Source organism: Triturus cristatus, chromosome 4_2 (genome assembly GCF_964204655.1).
Source record: "Triturus cristatus chromosome 4_2, aTriCri1.1, whole genome shotgun sequence".
Taxonomy (NCBI): domain Eukaryota; kingdom Metazoa; phylum Chordata; class Amphibia; order Caudata; family Salamandridae; genus Triturus; species Triturus cristatus.
This window is the reverse complement of record NC_140586.1, coordinates 183,848,910-183,875,496: the sequence shown is the minus strand read 5'-3', so window position 1 is coordinate 183,875,496 and position 26,587 is coordinate 183,848,910. Positions and strand designations below refer to the sequence as shown.

At 45.2% G+C, this 26,587-nt stretch overlaps 1 protein-coding gene across 1 annotated transcript in view; it reads right to left on the bottom strand.

The window, feature by feature from the left end:
* Window positions 1-26,103, bottom strand: part of DDX47 (DEAD-box helicase 47) — a 215,686-nt gene extending 189,583 nt beyond the window's left edge. Inside the window, exon 1 of the mRNA XM_085601034.1 lies at window positions 25,931-26,103. Coding sequence (XP_085457160.1) covers window positions 25,931-25,996 — 66 coding nt within the window. The 5' untranslated portion in view covers window positions 25,997-26,103. The remainder of the gene's footprint in view (window positions 1-25,930) is intronic.
* Between the last annotated feature and the right edge of the window lie 484 nt (window positions 26,104-26,587).

The following is a 26,587-nucleotide window of genomic DNA, read 5'->3' as shown; positions in this document are numbered from 1 at the left end:
TGTTTTTTAAAAAAACCCAATGCGTTTCGAGGCTTCACGCCCCTTTTTCCAGGGTAACCAATAGCAAGTCACGGCATCGCCACAACTATTTTTTCCCACAAAAGTCACGCAATCTCCAGTGATGCATGTTGGTAGTTGTTGGCCAGTTTTTCCCCACCATTAGGGTCCGTATCCATTGCTAAACACAGTTTCTTGGTACTTAATTCGAAATTCAGCCCTCCAGTGAGCTCCAGGTGTGATGAGCAGTCTATTCAATTTTTGCACTGACCTCGCCGTTCCGGCCACATGATTGTGACCGCGCAGACCTGCCACCACATTCACAGGCAGACGGTGCATCCTCCGCGGCTGAGGCCGCCGCGCGTTACATTTCCACCAAAATGCCTCTCCAGGTAAGGACGCCACTCCGAGGCAGTAGGTTTCAACTAAACCAATTTATTGCTGAAAGGCTGCCCATCTCAACTGTTTTTTAAAAAAACCCAACGCGTTTCGAGGCTTCACGCCCCTTTTTCCAGGGTAACCAATAGCAAGTCACGGCATCGCCACAACTATTTTTTCCCACAAAAGTCACGCAATCTCCAGTGATGCATGTTGGTAGTTGTTGGCCAGTTTTTCCCCACCATTAGGGTCCGTATCCATTGCTAAACACAGTTTCTTGGTACTTAATTCGAAATTCAGCCCTCCAGTGAGCTCCAGGTGTGATGAGCAGTCTATTCAATTTTTGCACTGACCTCGCCGTTCCGGCCACATGATTGTGACCGCGCAGACCTGCCACCACATTCACAGGCAGACGGTGCATCCTCCGCGGCTGAGGCCGCCGCGCGTTACATTTCCACCAAAATGCCTCTCCAGGTAAGGACGCCACTCCGAGGCAGTAGGTTTCAACTAAACCAATTTATTGCTGAAAGGCTGCCCATCTCAACTGTTTTTTAAAAAAACCCAACGCGTTTCGAGGCTTCACGCCCCTTTTTCCAGGGTAACCAATAGCAAGTCACGGCATCGCCACAACTATTTTTTCCCCACAAAAGTCACGCAATCTCCAGTGATGCATGTTGGTAGTTGTTGGCCAGTTTTTCCCCACCATTAGGGTCCGTATCCATTGCTAAACACAGTTTCTTGGTACTTAATTCGAAATTCAGCCCTCCAGTGAGCTCCAGGTGTGATGAGCAGTCTATCTGCCTCCGCTCTGCCAATCACAACGCTGAGGCGCAGTGGAGAGCGCCCCAGCCGGGACCATTTTCACTATGTAGAGTGGGCGCCGTGGGCGGTGCTGCTCGAGGGCATGGGGGAGTGGCTTGCCCACTGTTGTACATACGGACTGTTTGATCAGCCCCAGGGGGGACCAAACAGTCCATATGCACAACAGTGGGCAACCCTGCCCTCAAGCAGGACCGCCCACCCCCGATCAGGCACTTCTGCCTTCTCGCACTGCGAGAAGGCAGAAACATAAATGGTAGTTATTACCATTTATGTTTCTGCCTTCTCGCACTGCGAGAAAGCAGGGGGGCGGTGCCCAAACGCCCCTATGGAGGAGCCGCCACTGATACACATATATACACACACACACATATATATACACACTATATTCACAATATATACACATTGTGTATATATATATATATATATATATATATATATATATATATATATATATATATATATATATATATATATATATATATATATATATATATATATATATATATATATTACCTACTGGCGGTCGCCAGTAGGTAGTTATAGTTAGGACCACGTTTCCATAGGAAAACCTCAACATTCTATTTTGAATAACTTTGGCGCCGGTCGACGAATCCTCGCGAATTTCTCAAAATAGGTGGGGCGCTACGCTCCGCTCCTACCCTGAAAGTCTCGGGGGGATCCGTCAAGCGGGGGCTGTGATAAAAGGGGGGTCCCAAAACGCGTTTTTCCCATGCATTTTTCCATAGGACCTTTAGAACGAGCTACAGCCCGAACGGCTGAACAGAATTACTCAAAATTTGGCAGAGAGGTAGTCCCTAGGTCAAGGAAGTGCCTTTTGTAGGTTTGGTGTAAATCTGTTCAGTAGATTCTGAGAAAATAGCCTTTAAATCAATATATATATATCTGAGCCCGCTTACGGTACGCTTACCGTACGCTTACGGTAAGCGTACGGTGGCGTGCGCGAGCGCGATTCTGATTGGCTCTTAGATCTTAGTAAACATTCGAATCGGCCGAAACCAGGAAGCGGCGGCCGCCATTTTGTCTCTCGCACTGAGTGTTGTTTATCAAACATGATGGCCAAAAACATGTTACGGGGCTGTTTTGACAACTCCCTCCCACATAGTCATGTTGAGGGAGTTCACAAACATCCCCCAAGAGCAAAAACGGTTTAATTTTTTTTTCGGCAATTTCGCGGGGTACGCTTACCGTACGCTTACCGTAAGCGTACGGTTAAAAACAAAAAATAAAAAAACCACTATCCACACTTACCCCACCCCCTGTGCTTTTGGTGGCCGAAGGCCACCAATTGTACAGGGCTTATTATTATGGAAAAAAACACTATCCACACTTACCCCACCCCCTGTGCTTTTGGTGGCCGAAGGCCACCAAATGTTCAGGGCTTATTGTAAGGGAAAAAAACACTATCCACACTTACCCCACCCCCTGTGCTTTTGGTGGCCGTAGGCCACCAAATGTACAGGGCTTATTGTATGGGAAAAAAACACTATCCACACTTACCCCACCCCCTGTGCTTTTGGTGGCCGAAGGCCACCAAATGTACAGGGCTTATTATAAGGGAAAAAAACACTATCCACACTTACCCCACCCCCTGTGCTTTTGGTGGCCGAAGGCCACCAAATGTTCAGGGCTTAGTATAAGGGAAAAAAACACTATCCACACTTACCCCACCCCCTGTGCTTTTGGTGGCCGTAGGCCACCAAATGTACAGGGCTTATTATAAGGGAAAAAAACACTATCCACACTTACCCCACCCCCTGTGCTTTTGGTGGCCATAGGCCACCAAATGTACAGGGCTTATTAATAGGTAAAAAAAACTAAATTTTGGCAACATGAAATTATAAAATCGAAATAAAAAAAACACTATGCACATTGACCCCACCCCCTGTGCTTTTGGTGGCCGAAGGCCACCAAATGTACAGGGCTTATTAAAGTTGATAAAAACCGTGCACGGAACGAACTGCGTTAAGTGGGCGCGCACGCCTCGAATGGCGTAAAGTAACTTAGCATTTAAAAAACCGTACAAATTCACTGAAAAAACCATAGGTTTCACACACGTTATAGTTAGGAATTAGCATTTAAAAAACCTTGCAAATTCACTGAAAAAACCATAGGTTTCACACATGTTATAGTTAGCGGAAATTTTACTGATAAAAAACCAGTGAAATTCCCCCGTTATAGTTAGTGCAGGCAACTATAACTCACGCGACCGCAATCTTCTGCTGATGACATATGTGTCTTTATGAAAAAAAAATATTTTTAATATATGTATAGCTAAAAATGTATGGAAGAAGACATGGGCAAATAAGTGTCTAAATACAGTATTAGCATCAGCAGAGGATTGCGGTCGCGTGAGTTATAGTTGCCTGCACTAACTATAACGGGGGAATTTCACTGGTTTTTTATCAGTAAAATTTCCGCTAACTATAACATGTGTGAAACCTATGGTTTTTTCAGTGAATATATACATACACACACACACACACACACACACACACACACACACACACACACACACACACATATACATGTCACCCCTAAGGTAGGCCTATCAAGCACTGAGGCATGGTGCTTTTACTGTGGAAAGGATAGCCGCCATATTGGCGGACTAACAATTCTGCTGCTTCAACTCGTGAATGGGCCTACCAAAGTTGGTAGTTCAATGGAACAAAAACTATTACATTAAACCCGACTTGATGACCAAGTTGAACATAATGTAACTTTTGAGCAAAAGTAACTTTTCAAAAGTCAGCACTCTGTTACCCAAGTTTTCCAAAGGCCATTCACAGGTGTTGGCCACAAGACAGCCTTCTGCCCTCCTGGAGAGAGGTGTGAACAACTCCCAGTAAAAGGACACAAAAGATGACTGCCTTTGGTAGAGGTGTCCTCTCTCCCTGGCAGGAAGTCAAGCAGGTGCGAGTCAAAAAGGGGAGTTTCGAAGGGGAAGCCACCATTGAAGGCCAAATGGTGGACACACATGGAAGAGGCTGCTCTTTTGTTCACGTAGACAGGTTGGCGTCAGGGATGGGGGGCAGGGAGACAGTTACCATACCGGGTTTCTGTGGGTGTGTAGCTCTCAGGTAGCTACACCTCTAGGGTGGGTAATCAAGCTCCACACACCGAAAGAGGGGTTCTGCCATATTGGGAGTGGGAATAGCACACTCTGGAATAGCTAGATACCAAACATTGCAGAAATAAGTCATCAGGTACGGAGGGCCCTAGTAGCCTATTGGCTAGTAACCACAGCATCCCCCAAGGGTACTTCTGGGCATAAATATGGCACCCCTGGCATCCAGTCCTCAGATCATGTGTGGACTGGAGAGAGGACAGAAGGACTGCCCTGCTGTTCCCCTGGATCTGGTAAGAGGGGCTGTATGGATTTTGTTTGGAGTATAAAAATAAGATCTATTTTTATAAATCAATGTCGTATTTCATTCATGTTGTGTGACTTTCTTGTTTGATCGTTTTGGTACTTCTAATGCTTTGCACTTGTTCCTTTGTTTATGCCCGACTGCCCGGAGCCACAACTACTCCGGGATAAGCTACGGGTGTAACACAAATAAAAATATATAAGAACACTGATCTCCACACAATATCATCTTTATTACTGGCCTGGACCTACTACAACAGTAATACTATTTAACAAACAGAGAGAGACTACTACATGTTAAGTGGCAATTACAATGGCTACATCGTGCAAAAACTTTTTAAATCAGCCTAAAGAATTTCTTTGACACCCTGGTGAACCTAGTGTTAACTGGATGGAGTGGAAGGAATATTTTTTCCACTGTGTATCCACTCTTGAAGATAATTGCACTATATTCTAACCTGATATGAAAAAAAAGGATTTTGAGGCTTGCTTAGGGGCGGAAGGTCTGCATGTTAATCAATGCAAAAAAGCAGACAGTGGCAAAGTTGATATTTATGTATTCATGAGTACCACTTAGACTTAGATGAATATTCCTCTCCAAAGATGTGTACTACTGTTACCAGACATACCTACTTTCAGAGGAATCAAGAGAAATTAGAAACTATCAAAGACTATATTTAATCTTTAAAAAATACTAGCCTCCAACTGTAAGTTTGGAGCTTTTCATCACAAATTAATCTTTGATCAAATGGTCATGTACTCAAAGAAGAAAAGGGACCCAAGAGAAACTCTGACTAAATAAGACAGAACTGCCAGCATGGTGTGCCAAGCAGACCATATCCTAACATCATAGGGAAATAATAATTATACATTTGTTGACAAAATTTCAGAAAGAAAAAGAAAAGTGAAGTACATATATAGAAATCCGTTTACAGCAAAATGCCTGGAGTGTGGAGTAATTGGCCAGTTTCCAAAAGTATGTAGAAAAAGACCTGTGCAGCAGAACATGAAACACTATCAGGGTCATCAGGCGCCGATACAGGCAAAGAGATCAAAGTTCATAGGGTAAAACCTTAAAAAAGTGGTTTTAAATATTAGCGGAAACAAAATAATCCATTGTGTTGAGTATCAACTGGTGGGGTGCCTCCTCAGGTTGCAGGTGACGCTGGATCTCCCTACAGGATATTTTCAAGCTTTGTGTGGGAAAAGCATGTTGAGCATGAAATTGGATTGAATCTTGAACCAGCGTATATTATTCCGGAGAGTTGCACAGGAGGAAAATAGGCATGCTTGGACAATAGGCTTCTACTGTTTAAGATCAGGCAGTCCACTTGCAAACTTTGCTGCCACTGATGGTCCATCTGTTTTAGAATGGAAAGAACAAAGGGCTCTGCTATTATTCTGGATCCAAACAGCCCTGAGCAAGTTCTTGTGACAGTAAAGACACCAGACTATAGATTTTAGAATGAAATGCCTAGTGTCTGAAGGAAAGATGGGACGATTAAGGGTGTTTTTGCATCAGAGAAAACAGAAAGGTAATGCTAATCCTAAAATACAAAAAGCCCATAAAAATCCTATTATAGTCAGAGGAGAAGTGAAGATAGGCTCAAAGAAATCCAAGAGGCTCACATAATTGAAGCTTGTTGCATCAGAGTGGATTTCTCCAGTGGAAGAATGGGACGTGCCACTTAAACGGCCATGTCAGATGTCTTAATAATGTAATCAACCAAATTAAACTATCAAGAACAGGTGAATTACTCTCTTTTACTTAGAAAACCAAGTGATTTGCAACTACTGAATTATTATTTGCATATCACAAACAGCACCAGGATAGTAGGCTTCTTCCTGTACACATTTTGGAATTTTGTGGTTAAAAAACACAGGTTTGACTCCAGGAGACAATGAATGCTGATTTGCAAATATTTTATTGAACCTAGAAAACGGTGGCTGAAACCTGTTCTGAAACAATTGTCAATGCGCAAATGCCGTCCAGCATTACTGGTACTACAAATGTTAGAGTCTCCTGCAATTTGTTTTAATATTGCCATGTTCTTAAAATTTTGCATAAGGCACAGATCAAATCTTTAATCATTAATCACTTAGTTGTCCTGATTGTTAGCTGCATATCATCAAATTCCACATAAAGACAAAAATCAATGCCATAAATTATTATTCATATTGTTAGACCTGGCATCATTGGCATGAGTCTCTCCTCCATTTTTTTCTGTTTGCCTCCTCTGTTTACGATGTTTTTGCTGGATTATTGCTTTGGGCACTGTGCCACTGCTGATCAGTGCCACAGTGCAAGTGCTCCCTATGTTAAATTGTTACATTGATTGGTGTTACCATGATTGGCTTGGTTGACTTACTGTTCAGACCCTAGTCTAGTGCACTGCGTGTGCCAAGGGCGTGTAAGTTAACTGCTGCTGGTGGGCTTGCAGCACTGGTTGTGCCACCCACAGAAGCAGCGTGTAAAATGTGTCTCAGGCCTGCCACCGCAGCGCCTGCGTGCAGTCCCTGACTGCCATGTCGACTTGGTAAGGAAACCTACTTGCCAGTCTCTAAACCTTCACTTTGCCACATTTCAGACACCTCTATGGTAGGCCCTAGGGCAGGGTGCATTGTTGGTAAAAGGTAGGTCATGCCCTGATGTGTGTGGCATGACCTAATAGTGAATTACAGCCATTTTCGTTTTTCACTATTGAAGGGCTACCTGCCTCCCATAGGCCAGACTGGGCAGACGGATTATTAACTCCATTATAATCTATCTGACTCAGGGAGCATGGTAGCGAGTCGAGTTTAGTATCCCTGAACTCAGAATTTAATAACACACCCTTTAGGATGGATGGTTTTTAAATTCTATGTTTGAAAATAGCACTTTTAGAAAGTGGCTATTTTCTTGTCCAACTATCTACCGGTCTCTGCTGGTTTGGTGTGTGTGTCAGGGGCTGGGTGGCTCCAGAGGTCTGAATGAGTCAGTGTGGGGTGAATGGGGCGTTTACACATAGAGTGAGGGAAGAGTAGCCTGCCCTGCCTGACACAATACTGGCTCCACCTCCTGCTGGGCGACTGATAGCCCTGCTCCTGCCAGTGACAATACTGGCTCCGCCTCCTGCTGGGCGGCTGAGGACTCTGCCCTGCTCAGTGAATGGGCCAGGTGCCTCTGCCTGGCAACACCCACAACAAACCTGAGATGGTGGGAATCTCCCTGTTTGGACAAAGGGAACAAAGGAGAAATGGGGTATAAGAGAAGGACCCCTGAACCAAGAACTCAGATCACTTCTGACAAGGAAACCTGTACCAAGGACAAGAAGCCTGCTGATCTAAGGACTTGCCTCCCCTTTCTGCCAGAGTGCTGTTTTGCTGTGGAGGAACCTGAAAGCTGCTTCTTTATTTTTGCCAAGGAACAAGGAGAGAGGAACTTGGTGTGTACTCTCTGAACACTTGCTAGGAAATCTCCAAGGGCTGGAAGAGTGCCTGTCTCCTGCTGAAGTCACAGGGCCAAAGGACTTCACCATTTGCTGAATTGCTGGAAAGTGTTGTTTCCAGTACACAAGGGAAAATCTGCAGTCTCGACGCCGCCGACGCCGCCGAATCCAGCTCGACATCGTGAGTAACGGCTCCAGTGTCCCAAGCCTTCGACGCCGGCCGCCGGGCCCGATCGACGCCAGCAGCAACGCCAGTGAGCAGTGGGTATCGGCCCCGGCTCCAAGTGACCCCGTCTCGACGCCGGTATCGACGCCAGTGAGGAGTGAGTATCGGCTCCACCTCCAAGCGACCCCGTCCCGACGCCGCTGCTGATCGCATCGACTCGACGCCCTTCTCGACGCCGTGAGCGCTGCTCCGGCCCGACATCCCTCGACGCCGCTGCGGATTGACCCGACTCCGAGGCACGATCGACGCCGACCTCGACGCCGACATCTCGACGCCGTGGATCATCGTTTTCTTCGTTTCTCAAGGTACTGTACTTGTGGGGTCTGTTGCAACTCCAGGCTCGACGTAGCGCTCCTCGCGGTCGACGCCGAACCTTGGGAATCTTGTAGACTCGACGTCGTGTGACTCCTGTGGGGGTTGCATTGTTGCCAAAGAACTGTGCTCAGAAGAATACTTTGCTAAAGAACTATTTGCCAAGAAGAAACCTTACTTGAACTATTACTTTTCCTTCCAAAGAGTATTTATTAAGACTGTGGTATATTTTTGTCGTTATTTGGTCTTGTGCTAAGCCTTATATAAAAATCCTATTTTTATACCTTCTGTGTCGTGTCCATCTGTAGTGTATTCACTTTATTACTGTATGTGGTCATAAATGCTTAACACACTGCCTCTGAGATAAGCCTGTCTGCTCTGCCAAGCTACCAAGGGGGTAGCAGGGGTTATCTGAGTGTGTAATCCCCTTTCCCTGACTAGAGTTGGTTGGTCCCTATTTGTCAGAAGTGTATACCTCTGCCAACTAGAGACCACCGGTTCTAACACATATCATTACATACATTTTTGCTGATAATCAAGTTTCCATCTACCTTCGATATGTCTTGAGGATCAACTATTCTCATTCTTTAAAGACCTTGATCTGTCAGATTTTTCTTGAATCCATTGTTATTACATGAATTTTTATTAACTTGCTAAAATTGTTGTATTTGTACTTTGCTTTTATGGATGTGCTTTGCTTTCGAATAAAGCTTTTATTGAATTGAATTGATTTGCAAAACAGCACACTACTTATTCAAGACATGAAATAAGTGATCAAAGTATCAAACCAAAATCATATTGGTTAAAACCATTGTTAATGCACTACCATCTCAGCCTAAGGATGATCTTAGATATTTTCTGAGGATAGCAGAGTTGTATTTTAATACTACAGACAGGTTTTCAGGCAATACACATTCTATAAGGACCTTATTGAGGAATGCGTTTGAATGGCCTGAGGATTGTAGAATTTAAAAGTCATCAGCAAAGCTCCTAATTAACACGAGTTTGATACCATAGCTACTAAGTATGTTACCACTGTTACTAGGGCAAAGGGTCTGGGTAGTGTGTTCACGTACATTGACGAATCAGGGAAAGAAGCGATAATTCTTCTTGCTGTTTATCACCTACTGAGAAGTATTCAGTGATAGAAAGTGCGAATTCAACATGTGTTTGGGCACTGCAACATTTTGGAAAGTATTTGTATTGGAAGCCAAGGCCTTAACTGGAACCAGTTTTGTCAGATTGTGCATGAACAGCTCTTCTTGCGGTTCAGGGGTCGCTGGTGAGTCAAGCTCCCCATACACTTCTTCCACTCTCCTCTCCTCTGGAGGTTTAGAGGGAATTCGAAATTCTTTCACAGAAACCTCAAAATCTTTCTTATTCAGCTGGGTGGCAGCCATTTGTCTTCAAGCAGCCTCTTCTTTCTCTCGATTTCGAGGGCCCACTTTTTGGTGTCAAGAGACTTCAACACCCTTTTCTTCAAGTCTGGCATTTCTGCACAGCCTTCCTTGGCCCGCTCTTTTTCTAGACCGCCTTTCAACATAGAAGATTTTACTCCTTTGGTGTCTCTCTTTTGGGACCTGTGGGGTCCTTTAGTCTTTGACTTCTCTTTGGTCCCTGAATACTTTGTCACTAATGTAGTCTTGTGAACCTTCGAGTAAGAAGTCTTTGGCTCAGCCCCATGAAGTGTTTATCTTATTTTATTTTTTACTTTATCTGATGTTTTTGAAAGTTTCCATCCTTGGGTTTCCTCATTAAGGGCCTCATGTAGGTAGCGAAATACCGGTCGGTAACGGCCGATTTTCGGTAAATATGCCGTTACCGACCGGTATTCAGACAAGTGAGATGTAGGAGTCCAAAAACCACTTTTCGGTACATATGAGGCAGTAAATACCGATTCATAGTTACCGAATGCTAAAATACCGATTCATATTTACCGAATACATAATTAACGAATCGGTAAATATGAAGTGGTAAATATGAAGTGGTAAAAAGTTAAAATGACATGTAGGAGCACTCGGTAATTAAGAAATCCAAGAAAATCGGTAAATAAGAGTCGGTAATTAACACGGATTGAAAGCAGGTGGTAACCAACAACAGTGCAGCTAAGCAATCCCAAAATGCAACAGCGTGGACACCCTGGCAGCTATGTACGTCATTGCAATGCGCCTACGTCTACAGGCAGCCGGACTGAGGGTTTGGCGACGGAAGGAACGCATCCACAGACAGCGCATCACACTATTCCAGCTGACTGATGCAGAGATACATGAGAGGTACAGGCTACACCCCGAAACCATCATGGACTCAATCAGGGACCCGCACCCACTCCTGGACCAGCCAATTAGAAGGGCGCACGCCATACCCCCACATGTGCAGGTGCTCTGCAGCCCACATCTGCTGGCATCCGGCATTTCTCAGGTGGTGACAGCTGCGGTGGGTGGTGTATCCCAGAGTTGCCTGTCCCGTTCCTTCAGGAATTTCTTCCCCCATTATATTGGCTGCATTGATGGGACACACATCCCACTCTGTCCACCAGCTGACACAGAGCACATCTACAGGATCAGGAAGTCCACCCACTCCATCAATGTGCATACCGAATGGAATGATATTGTGGATGGTCCCGTGGGTGGCAGAACCAAAAGGTGCGCGTATGCTATTTACAACGAGGTCTGCAAGTTGTCGCACAGTGAGGCGGCTTCCAGACTGAGAGCTATTGACCAAGCAAACATGGAGAAGGCCTAAGCCGTTATAGATATTAGCTCTAGCACTCTCACTTCTAGGATTCATACATGAGACAATAGGCACATGCAAGTACACGGCGCATGCAATGTACAAGCCCCGATTTTGGCGTGCGTCCTACGAGGTATCCCAGTGCCTGTGATTACACCTTCTTTCACTGTGCTTGCAAACGGTATTCATTTAATAATGATTAATGAAGTTTGCTGCGGGATGTGAGTGGTACTCCCGTACATAACTGTCTCGCATGAAGTTGTCTGCTGCAATACTGTTCTTTTTCCACCCCCGCATGGGCGGCGGGATGTTTCCATCTGGCCTTCGATTCCAACCTTGAAAGCAGAGTCCAACAAGTTGAGCAGAATAGAGCGCCATTGTCCCACAAAGAGGTGCCTTTGACTTCCTCTCGTGAAATATTTGTCCTTCACGTTGCTACTACGCGCACTGAGGAACAGGCACCTCTGAATACTGACCTCCCCCTGCATTTCGGCTCTTTGATCCAAAGTATTATCAATGCCTCGTCCACGACCGGCCTGGCTCAATTATTTCTAACATGTGGGGCTCGGGTCTCGTGACCTCTTTCCAAACAATTTTTGGTGTAATTCCGGCATTTGTTCATTCACTGTTCTCGAGCATCTTTGGAGGTGTTCCGCTGCTTCTGGCGCTGGTGGCAGGTGTGCTGCTTTTACTTTTCATACTACGGAATGGCTGCTCCTTCTGTGCCACACGAGCACCTGTCCCGTCTGCATCTTCTTCGTGATAGGATGCTTGACTTCTATGGTACTTTGCCATTGGCGACTTTGAGCCTGGCTTATGGATTATCCTTCAGGTATTCCTACTTCACCTGCGTACAACCTGTATTACACTGCCTGGATTGTCCCTTTGAGTGGCCTCTGGATTTGTGCTTGACCAACATGGTGTCTCCGGTGCCGGATTTCGATCGACTGATGCGGCCCTTAGTGTCTCACGAGTTGTCCTGTTCTGGTGTCCGGATCATGGCGTGTGGAGCGGCGCATGGTATCCTGGGTAATTGGGACATCTCAGCGGCAGCCTACGACTTCTTGTCCATGAGCTATTTGGAGGAACATTCCGGGTGCCCTCTGATTGTGCTAGAGGCTCCGTTGGTTGGAGAACACGTATGTTCCTTTTCTTTACTCAATTGGATGGCTGAGACTTTTAGTGGCCCTGAAAACGATTGCTTGTTGGAAGCCGTGGCCACATATGCTGCCTATACATTCATGGATTAACTGGATTGTCGTCCATTGCGCCTGTGCTACTGGACAGCACCCTGGCGCAACATTTATTTCTTTTAATTCTCGTTTTTCTCTTCCTGATGGTCTGCTTGAGTTTTTTACTATACTTGCATTGTGTTTTTTGGAATTGTATGCTGCAATTAATTGGACTGTAGGACTTTGGCGCTGCATTGGTTACGCCCTGTTCTGCTCTGACAAAACTGAACTCTGCGTTCTCTCTTTTCTTGCCTATTACATATTGCTTCGCTCAAGGGGGCGTGTAGTGAGTTCTCCCTGAATATGTACATGCATTGTTCAGTTGGCATTACCACGTTGAATGTTATGTAGCCATATTTGTGTCTTTGCACACGACACTGCGTTTACATGTTCTTTCTTGAATAAACTGCTGACTCGAGACTTCCTTCAGACGAGTGCATTCTGTTGTTCCCATCCCAAGCTCTGCGCAGCGACCTTGGTCTGTACATGCTGTGACACACAGTCTGGAATTTTACACAATGCATGTTTTCCACTCTAGGTTGTTCGACCCACGATTTAGCCATGGCACACGCGCAGCTGCACATGCCTGACAGTTGGTGCTTTTCATATCCCAGACGTCATGTTTATTATTCAGACCGAAGACGAGCCTTCCTGCGAGGAGACTCCTGATGCTCCTGTGATGTGATTTCACTAAGCTGATCTTTGAGGTATGGGGTCCCCTATTCAAGCCTGAGAGACCTTCTATAATGACATGATTATGATATTGGCTACTTAGTTAAGGGAAGGTGGTAGTGTCCTCGGTATTTTCCGATTCGCTAAATACCACCTCGGTATTTACCGATTCGGTGGATACCACCTCGGTATTTACCGATTCGGTGAATTCCGATTCGTATTTACCGAATGTTACCGAATCGGTAACTGTTACCGAATTTTTACCTACATATAACTTACCGGTTCTAATTTACCGATTCGGTACGGCTCGGTATTTATGAACCGGTAAAATTTATTTACCTACATGAGGCCCCAGGTGTTTTGCTGACCGCTTTCATCTCAGCATTGGAGCCTTCCACCTGAGCCACTTCTGTCGCCTCAACATTGTCCCTCTCCTCGTTTGACAGGCAGAGGCCCTCTTTTCTCTGTCGCCTCAACATTGTCCCTCTCCTCGTTTGACAGGCAGAGGCCCTCTTTTCTCTGTGTCTATGTGGTTGTTTGGTGTTCTCTCCTCTGCCTCTCCCCTTGCTGTCAAGGTTTTCAGTCTGAACTTGGGGTACACTTCACAGCTCTTCGTGTTGCGATCCCTTAGCAGGCAGAGGTTGCAGACCTCTTAGTTTTCCCTCTGAGCAAACTTTATGTGGTACTTTTCTCTGGTGATCTTCGGTCACCCTCGCTGTGATTTACGGTTATCTAACCTTTGCTCTTGTTTTCCTCTCCAGGTCTCGATGATCCATCGTATTTTCTTCAATGATTCTTTCGGCACCTGTAGAGCTTCAGCTGGTGCTTCCAGACCCAATGGTGGAAGAAGGAATCTGAAGATGCAGAGGCCTACCGGACGCATGTGTGAGGTCACAGGAGAACAGAAATACCACCAATGGCTACAGACGACGCCCAAGAGAAGAAGAAAAAACAAGCATTGCCATAGCCAATAGGTCTCGCTTTTGGGATCTTATAAGTATTTAGTTATGCAGCACAATATCCTTGGTGCAACAACATCAACTGTTGCGTGGCTAAACACTTATAAGGTCCCAAAAGTGAGACCTATTGGCTATGCCAATTCTTGTTTTAATGTACATTTACTAGATGGTGGTTGATCTTGGAGTGGCAAATTAAAAAAAAAAGTGCAGAATTATTATTATTTTTTTTTTACAAGCATCCTATTAGCGAACTGCAGCTGTCGGGACCATCAGAATAATTTTGGGGGAAAAACGGACGACTAATACCGGGGGTGGGAGGAAATGCGCTTGTGAAGTCCGGTGGGAAGAAGCAATGGAGGTGGAGTAGGTCTAAAAAGACAAAAAAAGCCAAGCAGGATGAGGGGTGAAGGAAGCATCGGGCAAGCTGGATGGAAAGCAACTACCTTTCGGGGGGTGGGGGGGTGCTCAACACATGAAGGTGGAAGCAGCACATCGTGGAGAGATCCCGAAAATACATGCACTCCCATGGAGTGCTAATTAGCAAAATTAAAAAATCGTAGTTCCCTGAATATAAGCAGCTGAAGGATACAAGCCATCTTATCAAAAGGATAGGAAAGAAACTATGATCTAAGAGCAGGACAAGAAAAGATGAGGAAAACCACAGAAGATAGCACGTGACTGACAAGAAAGACAAAGCAACGGACTGATCCAAACGTTACTTTATCCACAGCAAACACTTGAGGCAGTACTAAAAGTAATACCAAGCAAATAGTTTACTTCCTTAAGGCAGTGGCCTTAAATAAATTGACTATAGAAAAGAGAGACCTCTTGGAAGGGCCATTTCAATGGGATGAGATTTATTCCGCATTTGTCTCCACTTTGGTAATGCCGCAGGTACTGACTCGATTCCCTCGGAATTTTATAGAACGTTCGCACCCCACTTTAAAGAACATAAGACGATTTTATTCAATCAAATGTGGCCTCAGTGTGAAGGAGCTATCTATCCCTCATCGCGATCACTGTAAAAGCAAAAGTGATCGCGATGACGCATGCTAGGGATGCGCGCGCAGCAGCGGGGGGAGTGGAATGGGGCTGAAGGCTGGCGCAGGAAAGGCAGATGGCTGGGCGAGAAGGGAGGGGGGAATGCGGGGAGCAGCTGGGCGCGTGCACGCCATTGTGCACGGATGCTTGTAGCCAGCACAAAAATGTGGGGTAGCACTTTCGAAACCCACCTACTAAATGTCTCGCCAGACCAGCGCATGCGCTGGGTCAGGCGAGACCTAACAAGGAGGACTAACTAGAAAATTCCAGAAACAGAGCCCCTAGATGTAAGAATAATACACAGCACATGAATCCAGAAACGTATTCATGCTGCAAACTAACAGTATTCTGTGGATAGGTTGTAAGGACACTGTTTACTGTGTTTCGCAGCACAACACATTCACTGTGCAAGCTACACAGAAAAATGCCTGAAAAGTTGACATCTCAAAAGTAATTAAAAATTGGAACTAAATTTCTACTTCTTTTGCCAAACCTGAAATGCACCCTGAATGAGGACAAGACAATCGCAACACAATCAGCTGGTTTTCAGCCACAAATTGCACAACCAGCTACATCCTTAGACTTTGTACCAAACAAAAACCTTAATTTTGCATTCTACATTACAAACCTGGCAACGGATACATTTTCCAACTTCAAATACTTTGTAACCGTAAATCCCTCCTACAACAAGACCTAAAAACAGGGCAATCACGACCTCTAATGCTTAGACCCATAGGGCCATCCAAAAAGAAGCTTGGTACCTCTGAAAGCAGGCCGCGCTGCTGCAATATGGTTAATCTTATTCTTCTAATAGATATAACATCATCAAACTTGCCCTCTTGTCTTTAAAATGGCTACATATTAAGGCAGACGCTGCTAGACAACAACAAGCTCAATCAGTGGTTAATTTGAGCAGGTGACCACGACCAGCGCTTTTGGGAATAGGAATTCTTCCAAAATCCCTAGAAGCAAGGTCTAGTATCACCACTGGAAACAACTAACCACTGCATACGTTTGTCGTGTTATAAACACAATCTTAAGTTTCCTATGGGGTGCTAAATTAGGGTCTTGGTTTAGAGAGAAGTAGTAATTCTCCAATTCTTCAAAGAAGTGTTAAAACTTATAGAGAATCCATCAGTGAATTTGCTTTCATGGAGCCCATTAATGGTACTTCATTCAGCTTACAATTTTAATAGTAATCTGAATGAAATACCGCTGTGGTGTAAGGAAACGAACTGTAGAGCCCTGCTGTCCTGGGCTCTTTCTGGCTCTTTCAGTTTGTGTCACTCTTGAGAGACCCGGATACAAAAGAAAAGGGGTCCAATCTAAGCCTATGCATACTCTGACCAGACGAACCAAGACATTATCTTGTGTGGCTCAGATATGCAACACACTTTCTACCTCTGCACACCTATACAACTGTCCCAGCCTGTGAATACCGACAGTGAGCTGCACTGAAGAGATGCATACGCCATGTGAGCCATGGGATTTTAAAACTTGCCTCAGTCCTTAGGGAATGTTGCATTTATTGTAAGGTCCCTTCAAGACAATTACATTTCAGATAAGGAAGACATTTCTGGTAAACTCTTTATGCGGGCACAACTGCCTTACTCCACTTACAATAGTTTCACTCAAATTACTTCACTTTCTAGGAAAGAGCTTTAGCAGTAAAACGTGTGGTCAAGGTACTGTTCTTTTTTCTTTACGTTTATATATACTTGCATATGTAGTGACTCTCAGCCCGGGTGCAGTTACTGAGTGCAGGAACCTTTGCCCCTCTTTTCACAGAGGAAGATCTTAGCTCATACTGTTGCGAGGTGATTGAGGGGAGGCGGTTGGATTGGGTTTGGAAGACAAGCAACCCCGAGTACACTGCAGTCTGAGGGTGATGCGGATTGCAAAACAGAAACCCAAGGTGCAGCACTTGCCTTAACTAATGTAAACAGGCCAATCATGTGTGAAACTGGATAGAGAGCAATGCACGCTATTATGTTTGAAAGTTGGGTTTTTCTTGCAAAACATTCAGAATTATCTTTGACACTGTATTACAATATTAAAGGTTAATCAGTAAAAAATGCTAGAAATTGCTTTATTAACGCCGTTTATATTTTAGTACATTTACAAAATGAAATATGGTAAAAAATAGTTTAATTTGAAATCTGTAATGTTTCTATTTATAAAATACGAAAAGCTATTAACTTGCATTTAATATTAATTGGTTAGAGAGGGTTCGACAAGTCACTGCATTAAAAGTTAATTGGTTAGCTGAGGTTGTGGTGTTTGCCTACTGGGTAGTTTTTAGACAAAGCAACAACTTACATTTTGTCGATGGCAGTGTGACAAAGTGACCAGATTTTATGAAGCATTACAGTGAACATATATATATATATATTTAAATTAAATAGTAAGAGGGGACAGTAGGCATAGTATCGGCTCAGTGAACAAATAAACATATGCAAAAGATGTAGGAGTCGATTTACTCTAGCCGGTGCCCACCTCTATTCCACCACTCTATTCGAAGTGAGACATTTGGGAGGTATAAGAAAATAGGTCTGTTCTGAATACTATTTGTGTACACATAGTAGATTGTTGAATCCACTGCTGGCTATGGCCATTTCCTAACTTTCGTTAAGGCACTTTACCTCCTATATAGAGCAAATCTTCTACAATGAAACTGCTGTTGTCTGAGGCCCGAGAAAGTGATGCAACACGTCTGTTCTCTGATCTGGTCAGTTGTGTGTAATTGGTCAGCAGGTCTGCTGTACGAGTCTGTAGGATTTCTCAAGCACTGCTCTTTGGTGCATGGGGTTGTGAGATTTTTTACACAGGTTTTTAGACAAGATGGCATGGGTGAGGATGGAAAACTGAAATGAAGAAAGATGCTTTACAGATTTTAATATAGGATACGCTATTTGAAACTGCATGATCTGATTTTTCTCCCACCTGACATGCAGAGTAGTAGCCAATGTTATGCAATCATTTTTCAATGAAATTTTGGTGAGGGTAAGCCTAGCGTTCTACGGCATGTCTAGTACACCACTGAAAGGAAACAGGCTTTTTGCAGGTTTCTCCCTCACATTTTGTGCCCTGTTTGTATCCCAATTGAGAAGGTTTTTGACTCAAAGTGCACCGGAGCCAGCTAACCAGGCCCCAGTGCCACTGCGCTCTCACTAAATATGAGGTATGTGAATTGGTAGTCCAGATTGGCAAGGACTTTAACCTCTTACAAGTACCTCATAAGTGGTATCAGTGGTACCCAGGGCATGGGAGTAAAAAGGGTCACCAGGGCCTGAAGCACTGATTGTGCCATCCCGAGTGACCCAAGTAAAAAGATGAAAGCAGGACTGCCATTGCAGACGGCAGGAGAACTGCCCCCCCTTGACGAATCACCCCGAGACTTTCAGGGTAGGAGCTGAGCGGAGCGCCCCATTAGTTTTGAAACTTTCGCGAGGATTCGTCAACCGGCGCCAAAGTTATTCAAAATAGAATTTTCATATTTCCTATGGAAACACGGTCCTAACTATAACTATCTACTGGTGACCGCCAGTAGATAATATATATATAGCTTGAAGAGAAGTTGATCCAAGGCATAGAGCTTTCAAGACCATGCATAGCTGTAATCAGCTGCTAACAAGAATCACAGAAAGGAAACTAGTGAATAACCACAAATACTGCAGTGAGACAGGACATAAAAATCCCACTGACAATTCAAGATGGCTGACTGCAATGGACTCCTCAATACTGTGAAATGATGCATGGAGAAGAGGATTATCTCGTCCAGTAAAAAAAAAAATCACGACTGCCTTTATTAATCAATATATACATAAAATCCCAATATGAACTAATGGAAACTTGATTTTCACGAACATTTGCTTACATGACACCCAAATGCATCTCAAGAAGGCAACATGAAATACATCTTGACACTCATCTCTAGTACCTACAGAATGGAAAGTCATCAAACTCTGGCATCTCAAGCCACTAACTGAATAAAAATCACCTTTCTGTTTGACCATGTCAAACATTCTGAGATGGAGGTCAGCTAACAATGCAGTGGGTTAGACACCAGAAATAATCTCCAGTACGAAGCCCCCAAGGAGCGGTAGTGGAAAATAAACTGTAGGCAAAGTGGGCCTGACAGTCTGAATATCAGTGGGGAATAATTCCCTGGTCTGGGGATTTGTCGGCTCAAAAGCTTTTCTGTAGTTGTTGTAATGCTTAAAATTAGTGGGGGCTCTTGTTTTTCGAATTGCATTTCTGAAGGTACAGAATAGAGTATTTCCTGATTTCAGATACTTTTCTCTTTTGTGATTTAGTTCCACTAATTTGCAGTGTTCCGATGACTGCCTAGGTTCCAGTTCCAAAGGGGAGTTGGCCTAACGGCTAGGGCGCTCCACCTCAGACCTGGGGAACTGGGTTCGAGTCTCGGTAAGGACGCTGAACATCCTGTGATTCTGGGCAAATCACTTAATCTCCCCGTGCCTAACAAAGAATGAATGTGTGTCCTATTGTAACGGAACTGGTGCTATGTAAAGCGCTCTGATACCTGATTGGATTCGGGTCTAGTTCGCGCTATATAAAACTCTGGAAAAAAACAAAACTACAAAGTATTATTATCTAAAATAAATACATAAATAAATGCACAGTAAGGGGATGGCAAATAAACAGTGCAGCGACTTTAGTGCTGCAAATAAGAGAACAGAGAAAAGCAAAAATAGCACAATATAAAGAGTTTGGTGGCCACACAGGAGAGGGTGGGCTGAAGTTGAAGGGGGATTCTGATGGGCATACTGTAGCTGTCTCCCAGTAAAACACTGGTGGGACTCTAACAACACCAGGATAATCAAGCGCCTATGCCTTGGCTGTACTTGGAGGTGCAGAGGCATCTTGCATAGAAATGTTCACTGGCAGGGTGTGCAGAGAGGCTGAAACATTTGGATAATACGGAGTGCCCCAACACAGGAGCTTACAGCACTACAAACCAAGCACTGCTCTGCATCAGTGCATGAGAATGATGTGGTGTAATCGTCATTACGTTTCCATTAATGCTCTGGTAATACAGATCTGAGCGCAGCATCATGAGACCACAAAACATACTTCAAGGCAGCCCTGAAGCAAAGATCGAAGAAGAAGACAGAAAAAAAATCATGTGGGCGACTTATTTGCTGCTAGACCCTCTTATGTATAAAGACAGAGTGGATTGGCTGGCAACAGGGTGGGAGTTTGTAAAGTAAACAAAGGCGAGAGGAGGGGAATGCAGTACGCAAGAAAGGGAGCAGCACGGAGGGTGGAGTGACGCACATGAAAGAGAGAACAAGTACATGACAGTTCTCTCAAGTAAAACAAGCATTGGCATAGCCAATATTTCTCGCTTTTGGGACCTTATAAGTATTTAGTTAGGCAGCACAATATCCTTGGTGCAACAACATCAACTGTTGCATGGCTAAACACCTATAAGGTCCCAAAAGCAAGACCTATTGGCTATGCCAATGCTTGTTTTCTTTAGTTTTATATAGCGCAAACTCTCCTCGAAGGTATTGGAGCACTTTACATGAATGAGCACCAGTTACATTACACAAGGACACATTACTTTTTGTGTTTTTTTAGACACAAGGAGATTAAATGATTTGCCCAGACTCACACAACGTTGAGCCTACGCCTAAAAACACGTCTGAAATGTTGCTCTCCTCTATGAATACCTTAAAATGTGTGAAAAGAAGCGACCCCTCCCAACACCCCTCTGGCATCCTAGCCGAATCAAGGGTGACTTGCAGACAAAACTGACAGCTAATTCAAACATGAAAGGTGTGATTGCAGCCACTGGCACTCGAACACTTGTGAGCTCCCTCGCGCTAAAACAACTCGGACAATGTGTGAACCAGCATCGGCTAGTAATGAATAATTGCCAAGGATGCCACAACAGCGGATTCTAAAGGTAAACACATTTTGTCACCACCAGCCCCCCAGGTACAGCTCTGTTTCTGAGGAAGCAACATTCCACCACTGCCGCCTGCCTACCTATTGTTTCAGCAGCCTGGTGACGGTGGCCCGGTGAGGCTTTCGGAGGTTGGGAGATAAGGGAATCCCACCCTTTCGCCACTCTTCATAGGGTGAGGTGGGGTCTGTGATGTTTACAGATACCACCCCATCCCATCTCCAACAGGTAGAGGGGGAGCCATTAATACGTGCCATGCAGCCACTCCTCGAGCTGATGCTCATGCCGCCCGGAGTCGCTGCAAAAAGTGGCACTACCGCGTGCCATGTAGGGGTGGTAATCAAAGCCCCTAGATAATGGAAATTCCGGGTCTCAAGTGATTTAAGCCATTTGCACCTGCACATGGCTTGCCTGACGAGGCAGTGGCCTCGGTTCGGGAGTAAAGTTGCTTTACTTGTTGCTCTTGCGTCAGTTTATTACATTTATGATAAAACAACAGTTTAAACACAGAGCAGCAATGCGACAAAAGGCTCAGGGAAATACATGTTCACAGGCACCCTTAGCAAAGCCGGCGGCATAGTTATTTTTGTTGCGAGAGCACAGCTTCTCTTATAGGGTGATAACAAATGGGTCTTTGTAGCGTGGACCACAAACTGGAGGGTAAAGCTCTGACAATACGTCAGCCGGTGAAATGGTGCTGGTTTATTGAACGATGTGCTGCATTGATGCTGTGTGGTGCTGTAAGGGAGAGAGAGGCAGCATCCGAAATCTAACTTCTTAACAAGCCAAGACAATCATAAGAATCCGAAGAGGTGGCGGACAATCACAAGACATGCTAGCTTGTGCAAAGCTTCTGCTGTAATCTTTTTTTCAATATTTGTAGCTCTCAAGAACAGCTTATCTTGTTATCCCCACCTTTGCGCCCTAATAATAATGTCAGAAAGGGTGACAGAGAGTTAGTCCAACCATGGAACAGGAATGAAAGAAAATGATATTCAGCCCATGTCATTTAGTATGCAAAGCAACAACATAGAAACATTTAATCCAACCAAACAATGTTTTGACCAGGGCCAAATTCTAACAAGCGGTGATCGCGATCAAACATCAAAGCGGCCATGCGGCCGCGAAAGTGAAAGTAATCGCGGTAAAGCGTGGCGCGCGCACCCGCGCAGATGCACTGTAGCTCTAGCCCGGCCTGGTAGCACTTTTTGGAGCCCTCTCAATAAGTCTCGCCAGACCAGCACATGCGCTGGGTCAGGCGAGACCTAAAATTTTTTAATGAGAGTACTAATTGCCAAATTTTAGAACATCACAGGAAGCGCTGCTATTTTAACTATGACATGAATGACAACATAGGAATTGATATCAGTTTAACTATAAAAATCAAAATGAATGTAAAATTAAAAGAATAACACAAAAATGACACTAAGGTAGACGAATGGCTGACAACATCTGTGGAGCAGTAGGAATAAGTTATCAAAGCGGCTACACCACTTAAAGGAAGGAGTCCGTAGGAGGACTCCTCAAAAATAGTGTTGCTTCCAGAAACTTCTGCAGCTCCTAGGAGTTGCTTTGCAGAAAGCAGAGGTCTGAAAAGAGGTATATTTAGACCATGTTCCACTCTTCCTAGGTGGTGTGGCATATGCCTTGAGTGAGACGGAGCTCAAACTAACCTCCAAATGTTTGAGTCTCACCCACAACGCGCAAGACTGGATGACTGACATCAGAAATATACCTTTTGTACATTTGCAATCTTTTTCATTCCCATTAAAAGAATGAGTTTTGAGCTTCCCCATCAACCATGCATCTGCCTGGACAAACACATCTCACTATACATCACTTTACAGCTCCTCGCGGATTTCTGACCCCTGGACCAGAGAGACTGAGGAGAAGAAAGAACAGCATGAGGATGGCAGGGAGGCGAGTGGAGGGATTGAGAGTGCAGTAACGGTGAGGGGAGAAAGAGGAGACAAGGGTGACAGGTGGAGGGGGTGGCATGCTGTGGAGCGAGACTGAAGGGAGAGAGAACAGAACTAGCATGGCAGGAAGGAGAGCAAAGACTGGCAGGGAGAGAGAACAGATCAATGCTGGCAGATGGAGAGAGGAGAGATGCGAGACTGAAGAGAAGCTGACGGTAGAGAGAACTGACCAAGGATGGCAAGACGGGCAGAGAGAGCAGAGAGGCGCTGAGAGGGAGAGCTGAAGGGGGAAAGAACATAACAGGGGTGGAAGGGGTGAGTGCTTAGACTGACAGAGAGAGAGTGAGGAGATTAAAAGGAGAGGCAGAAGGAAGAGAGAAAAAAAATGAAGGTGACGGGGAGGAGGGCAGAAGGACCAGCAGGGACAGCGTTGAAACTGAGCAAAAGAGAACAGAAGCACGGTGGCAGACAGGACAGCGGGGAGACTGAGGGGAGAGAGAAGAGAATGAGGGTTGCAAGGGTGGAGACATGCATGGAGAGCAGCAACACTGGGGAGAAAGAACAGACCGGCGGTGACAGATAAGAGCAGAAAGACTGCCGGGGAGCGAGGAAACACTGAGGGGAGAAAGATCATACATGGGCTGATTCGAGGAAAACATGGAAAGACTCGAGGGCAAAACAGACACACTTGCGGTAAAAGGGCAGGCTAAGAATCAGAAACTGCAGACTCCGGGTAAAGCAGTCAAACAAGGGAGGCTGGAAAGCAAGCAGACTCGGGGGAAAGTGGAATGACCAACAGTGAAAACAAGCACCTTTGGGGACACCAAACATACAGGAAAATTGGAAGCATGAGGTGCAAGTAGTCAGACAAGGGGAAAACTAGAGGAACAAGTACACGCGCCTCGCGCTGAAAGTTAAAAAAATAAAATAAAAGGTGTGCAGGCTGCAGCAGTAGGCGCGCGTGCTTGGGAGAGCAGTCTTCACTTTTTCAAGCACTGCACTCGTGCTTGGGGCGCTCCCGCAAGGTGGATGCCGCCACAAGCATGAGTGCAGTGCTTGAAAAAGTGAAGAGCGACGGCTAATGGCCCTCCTATGCAACGCATGCATGCTGCGTAGGCGAGACCTAAAAATGAAGAGGCTCAACACAGAGAGGTGGGGCACAGGCCAGAGAAAAGGTGAGAGATGTGTCTAGAATAGAGATAAAGAGGATTCAAAATGGGAAGAATGGGCTGAGAAAATGCTAGAGAAGATTGCAAGCATAGGGTGACTAGATGACTCCATGTTGCCGGGAGACCAGTTTTTCAGTTCTGAGATTTAATTTAACAAATTACTACAGCCTGAACTGTTGATGCTTGTGTTGAGCCAATTGTACTAACAAACCTGAAGATAACTGCCGGTGAATGGCCAGCCCTTGACTGGTAAAGTGCTGCCAGGGCCGGACTGGGAACCAAAACCGGCCCTGGCAAAGTACTCGGCAGGCCCCCCCTCGGGCGATGGGTGTGCCGCCGAGCTCTTTGCCAGGGCCGGTTTTATCCGATTTTGTTACAGGGCCGATTTTGCAGCTGTGCTGCAAAAACAGCCCCCAGGGGCCCAAAACCGGCCCTGACCCGTGCGGCGCACCGGGATATTGCCCGGTACCCGCTACGACCCCGAGTGCTGCTCCGATGACATGAAGCCACCCAGTCTCCTAGGCACATACCGGGCAAACCAGAGAAAAGAAGGTGCACGAAAGGGACGCTCAGTACCCGGTTCAAGTTCAATGCCTTCATGACTAAAATCTTCCACCAGATGAAGGCTAACTCTCTGAAGCGTAGCACCAACAAAACCAAAATAGTGATCTTCAGGACGATCACTTCATCATGCAACGCCACCTGGTGGTCAACAGAGCCAGGACTGACACCCACCACCCATGCCAAGAACATCAGAATCGTCATTAACAGCCCATCTCAACGCTGTCACTACCTCATGCTTCCATACCCTTTAGCTGCAGAGGAAGATTTTCAAATAGTTCCCAATTAGCACCCACAAAACCACCACATACGCCCTAAACACTAGTAAGCTGTGCCAGCATAGCTCAATAGTCACAACAGCTTTCACAAACCTTCCAGACACCTCCACTGGTCCAAACTCCTACTCGCACACATCTCACACATAAGAAAAACCAGATAAGGCATTGAAGCCTTCTCCTAGATTGTTACTAAAGCGTGGAACCTGCTCCTACACATAACAGCCGCTTCTCACTTCTTGAATTCCTTAAGAAGCTGAAGACCTGGTGAGGAATTACTTACAGATAATGGGGTTCAGTTTACTTCACAACTCATGCAAGATTTTTTGACAAAGCAACATTCCAACATTTGTATGTAAAATAAGTGCACTGAGAAATGATGCATAGACACCACACCTGGCTTTTCAAGTAGTCCCACTAGACCCTAGGTTTCACTAGACTCATACTTGTTCAGGACTAGGATACACTCCCTGTGAAAGCCAGCTCTACAAATCTACAGAACATAACAGGAGAGTGCGACATTACAACAAAAATGGATGCGCCGGGACAGCAGTCTATCAGAGATAGGGAAGGCAGATGAGCCAGCCTCCCACCCCCTACTATAAGGGTGCACGCAACAAGTTTAAGGAATACCACGAGAGGCAACGTGAAACCACAAAAGGGAGCACCTAACTGGTTCGGGGTTGGGAGGTGAAGTTGTTCGTGGCGTACTTGTTACCATGGGTTCGAACTCACCCTAGAATGCCCCGATGGGAAAACAGTGTCAGTTTACAGGGTCGAGGAAAATACCCTGAATTTTCCCCCTCGGAAAAAAGCAGGTATACCATCCACCAGGCTTGGCTGTACAGAACCAAGAAACAGAAAAATAGAACGTCACGCTCCTCACCAGCGACTTGAAGCTCGTGCTCTCCACCTCTACATCCTCGCTCGGCTGCTCCTGTAACTCCGCCATGCTCTGTGCCTCGATACACCTTTCACCCGGAAGTGAAGGCACAAAGGAGCATGCTGGGAGCTGTAGTTCAGTCAACTGATCACATACACAGAGCGAGGACTCGTCGGTGTGGGCTCTGACAACTGCAACTCCATCGAAGATTATGGGCGCCGAGGGGAAACTCCCCTCTTTCTACCTCCTGTGCAGTTTTTGCAAATTTTGCATTGTGGTTTCTGCTCGTTGACACACGTTTCAGGGTGTATGAGCTGCACCGCGAGCAAGAACTGTAGCCAACAGTGTATTTTATTTTATGCGTTTTTATATAGCGCAAACATTACCCGAAGGTGTAGAGCGCTTTACACACAGTGTGTGTGATGGCCATGTTGAAATCGGCGTGTTCTGGTTCCTGGACGATCTAATCTATGCACCCTATCTGAGAATGTAATTTAAAGTATACATTGAGGATCACCAGGCTCCCTCCATCAGACCGCGCTGCTTGCAATATATTACCTCTGACATTTTAGACATTGATAAAGCACGTTGGAATTGTTGTATTGCAAACTGAACTTTACTTTCTAGTACGTGTAGTTCTCCATATAGCTATGAGATACA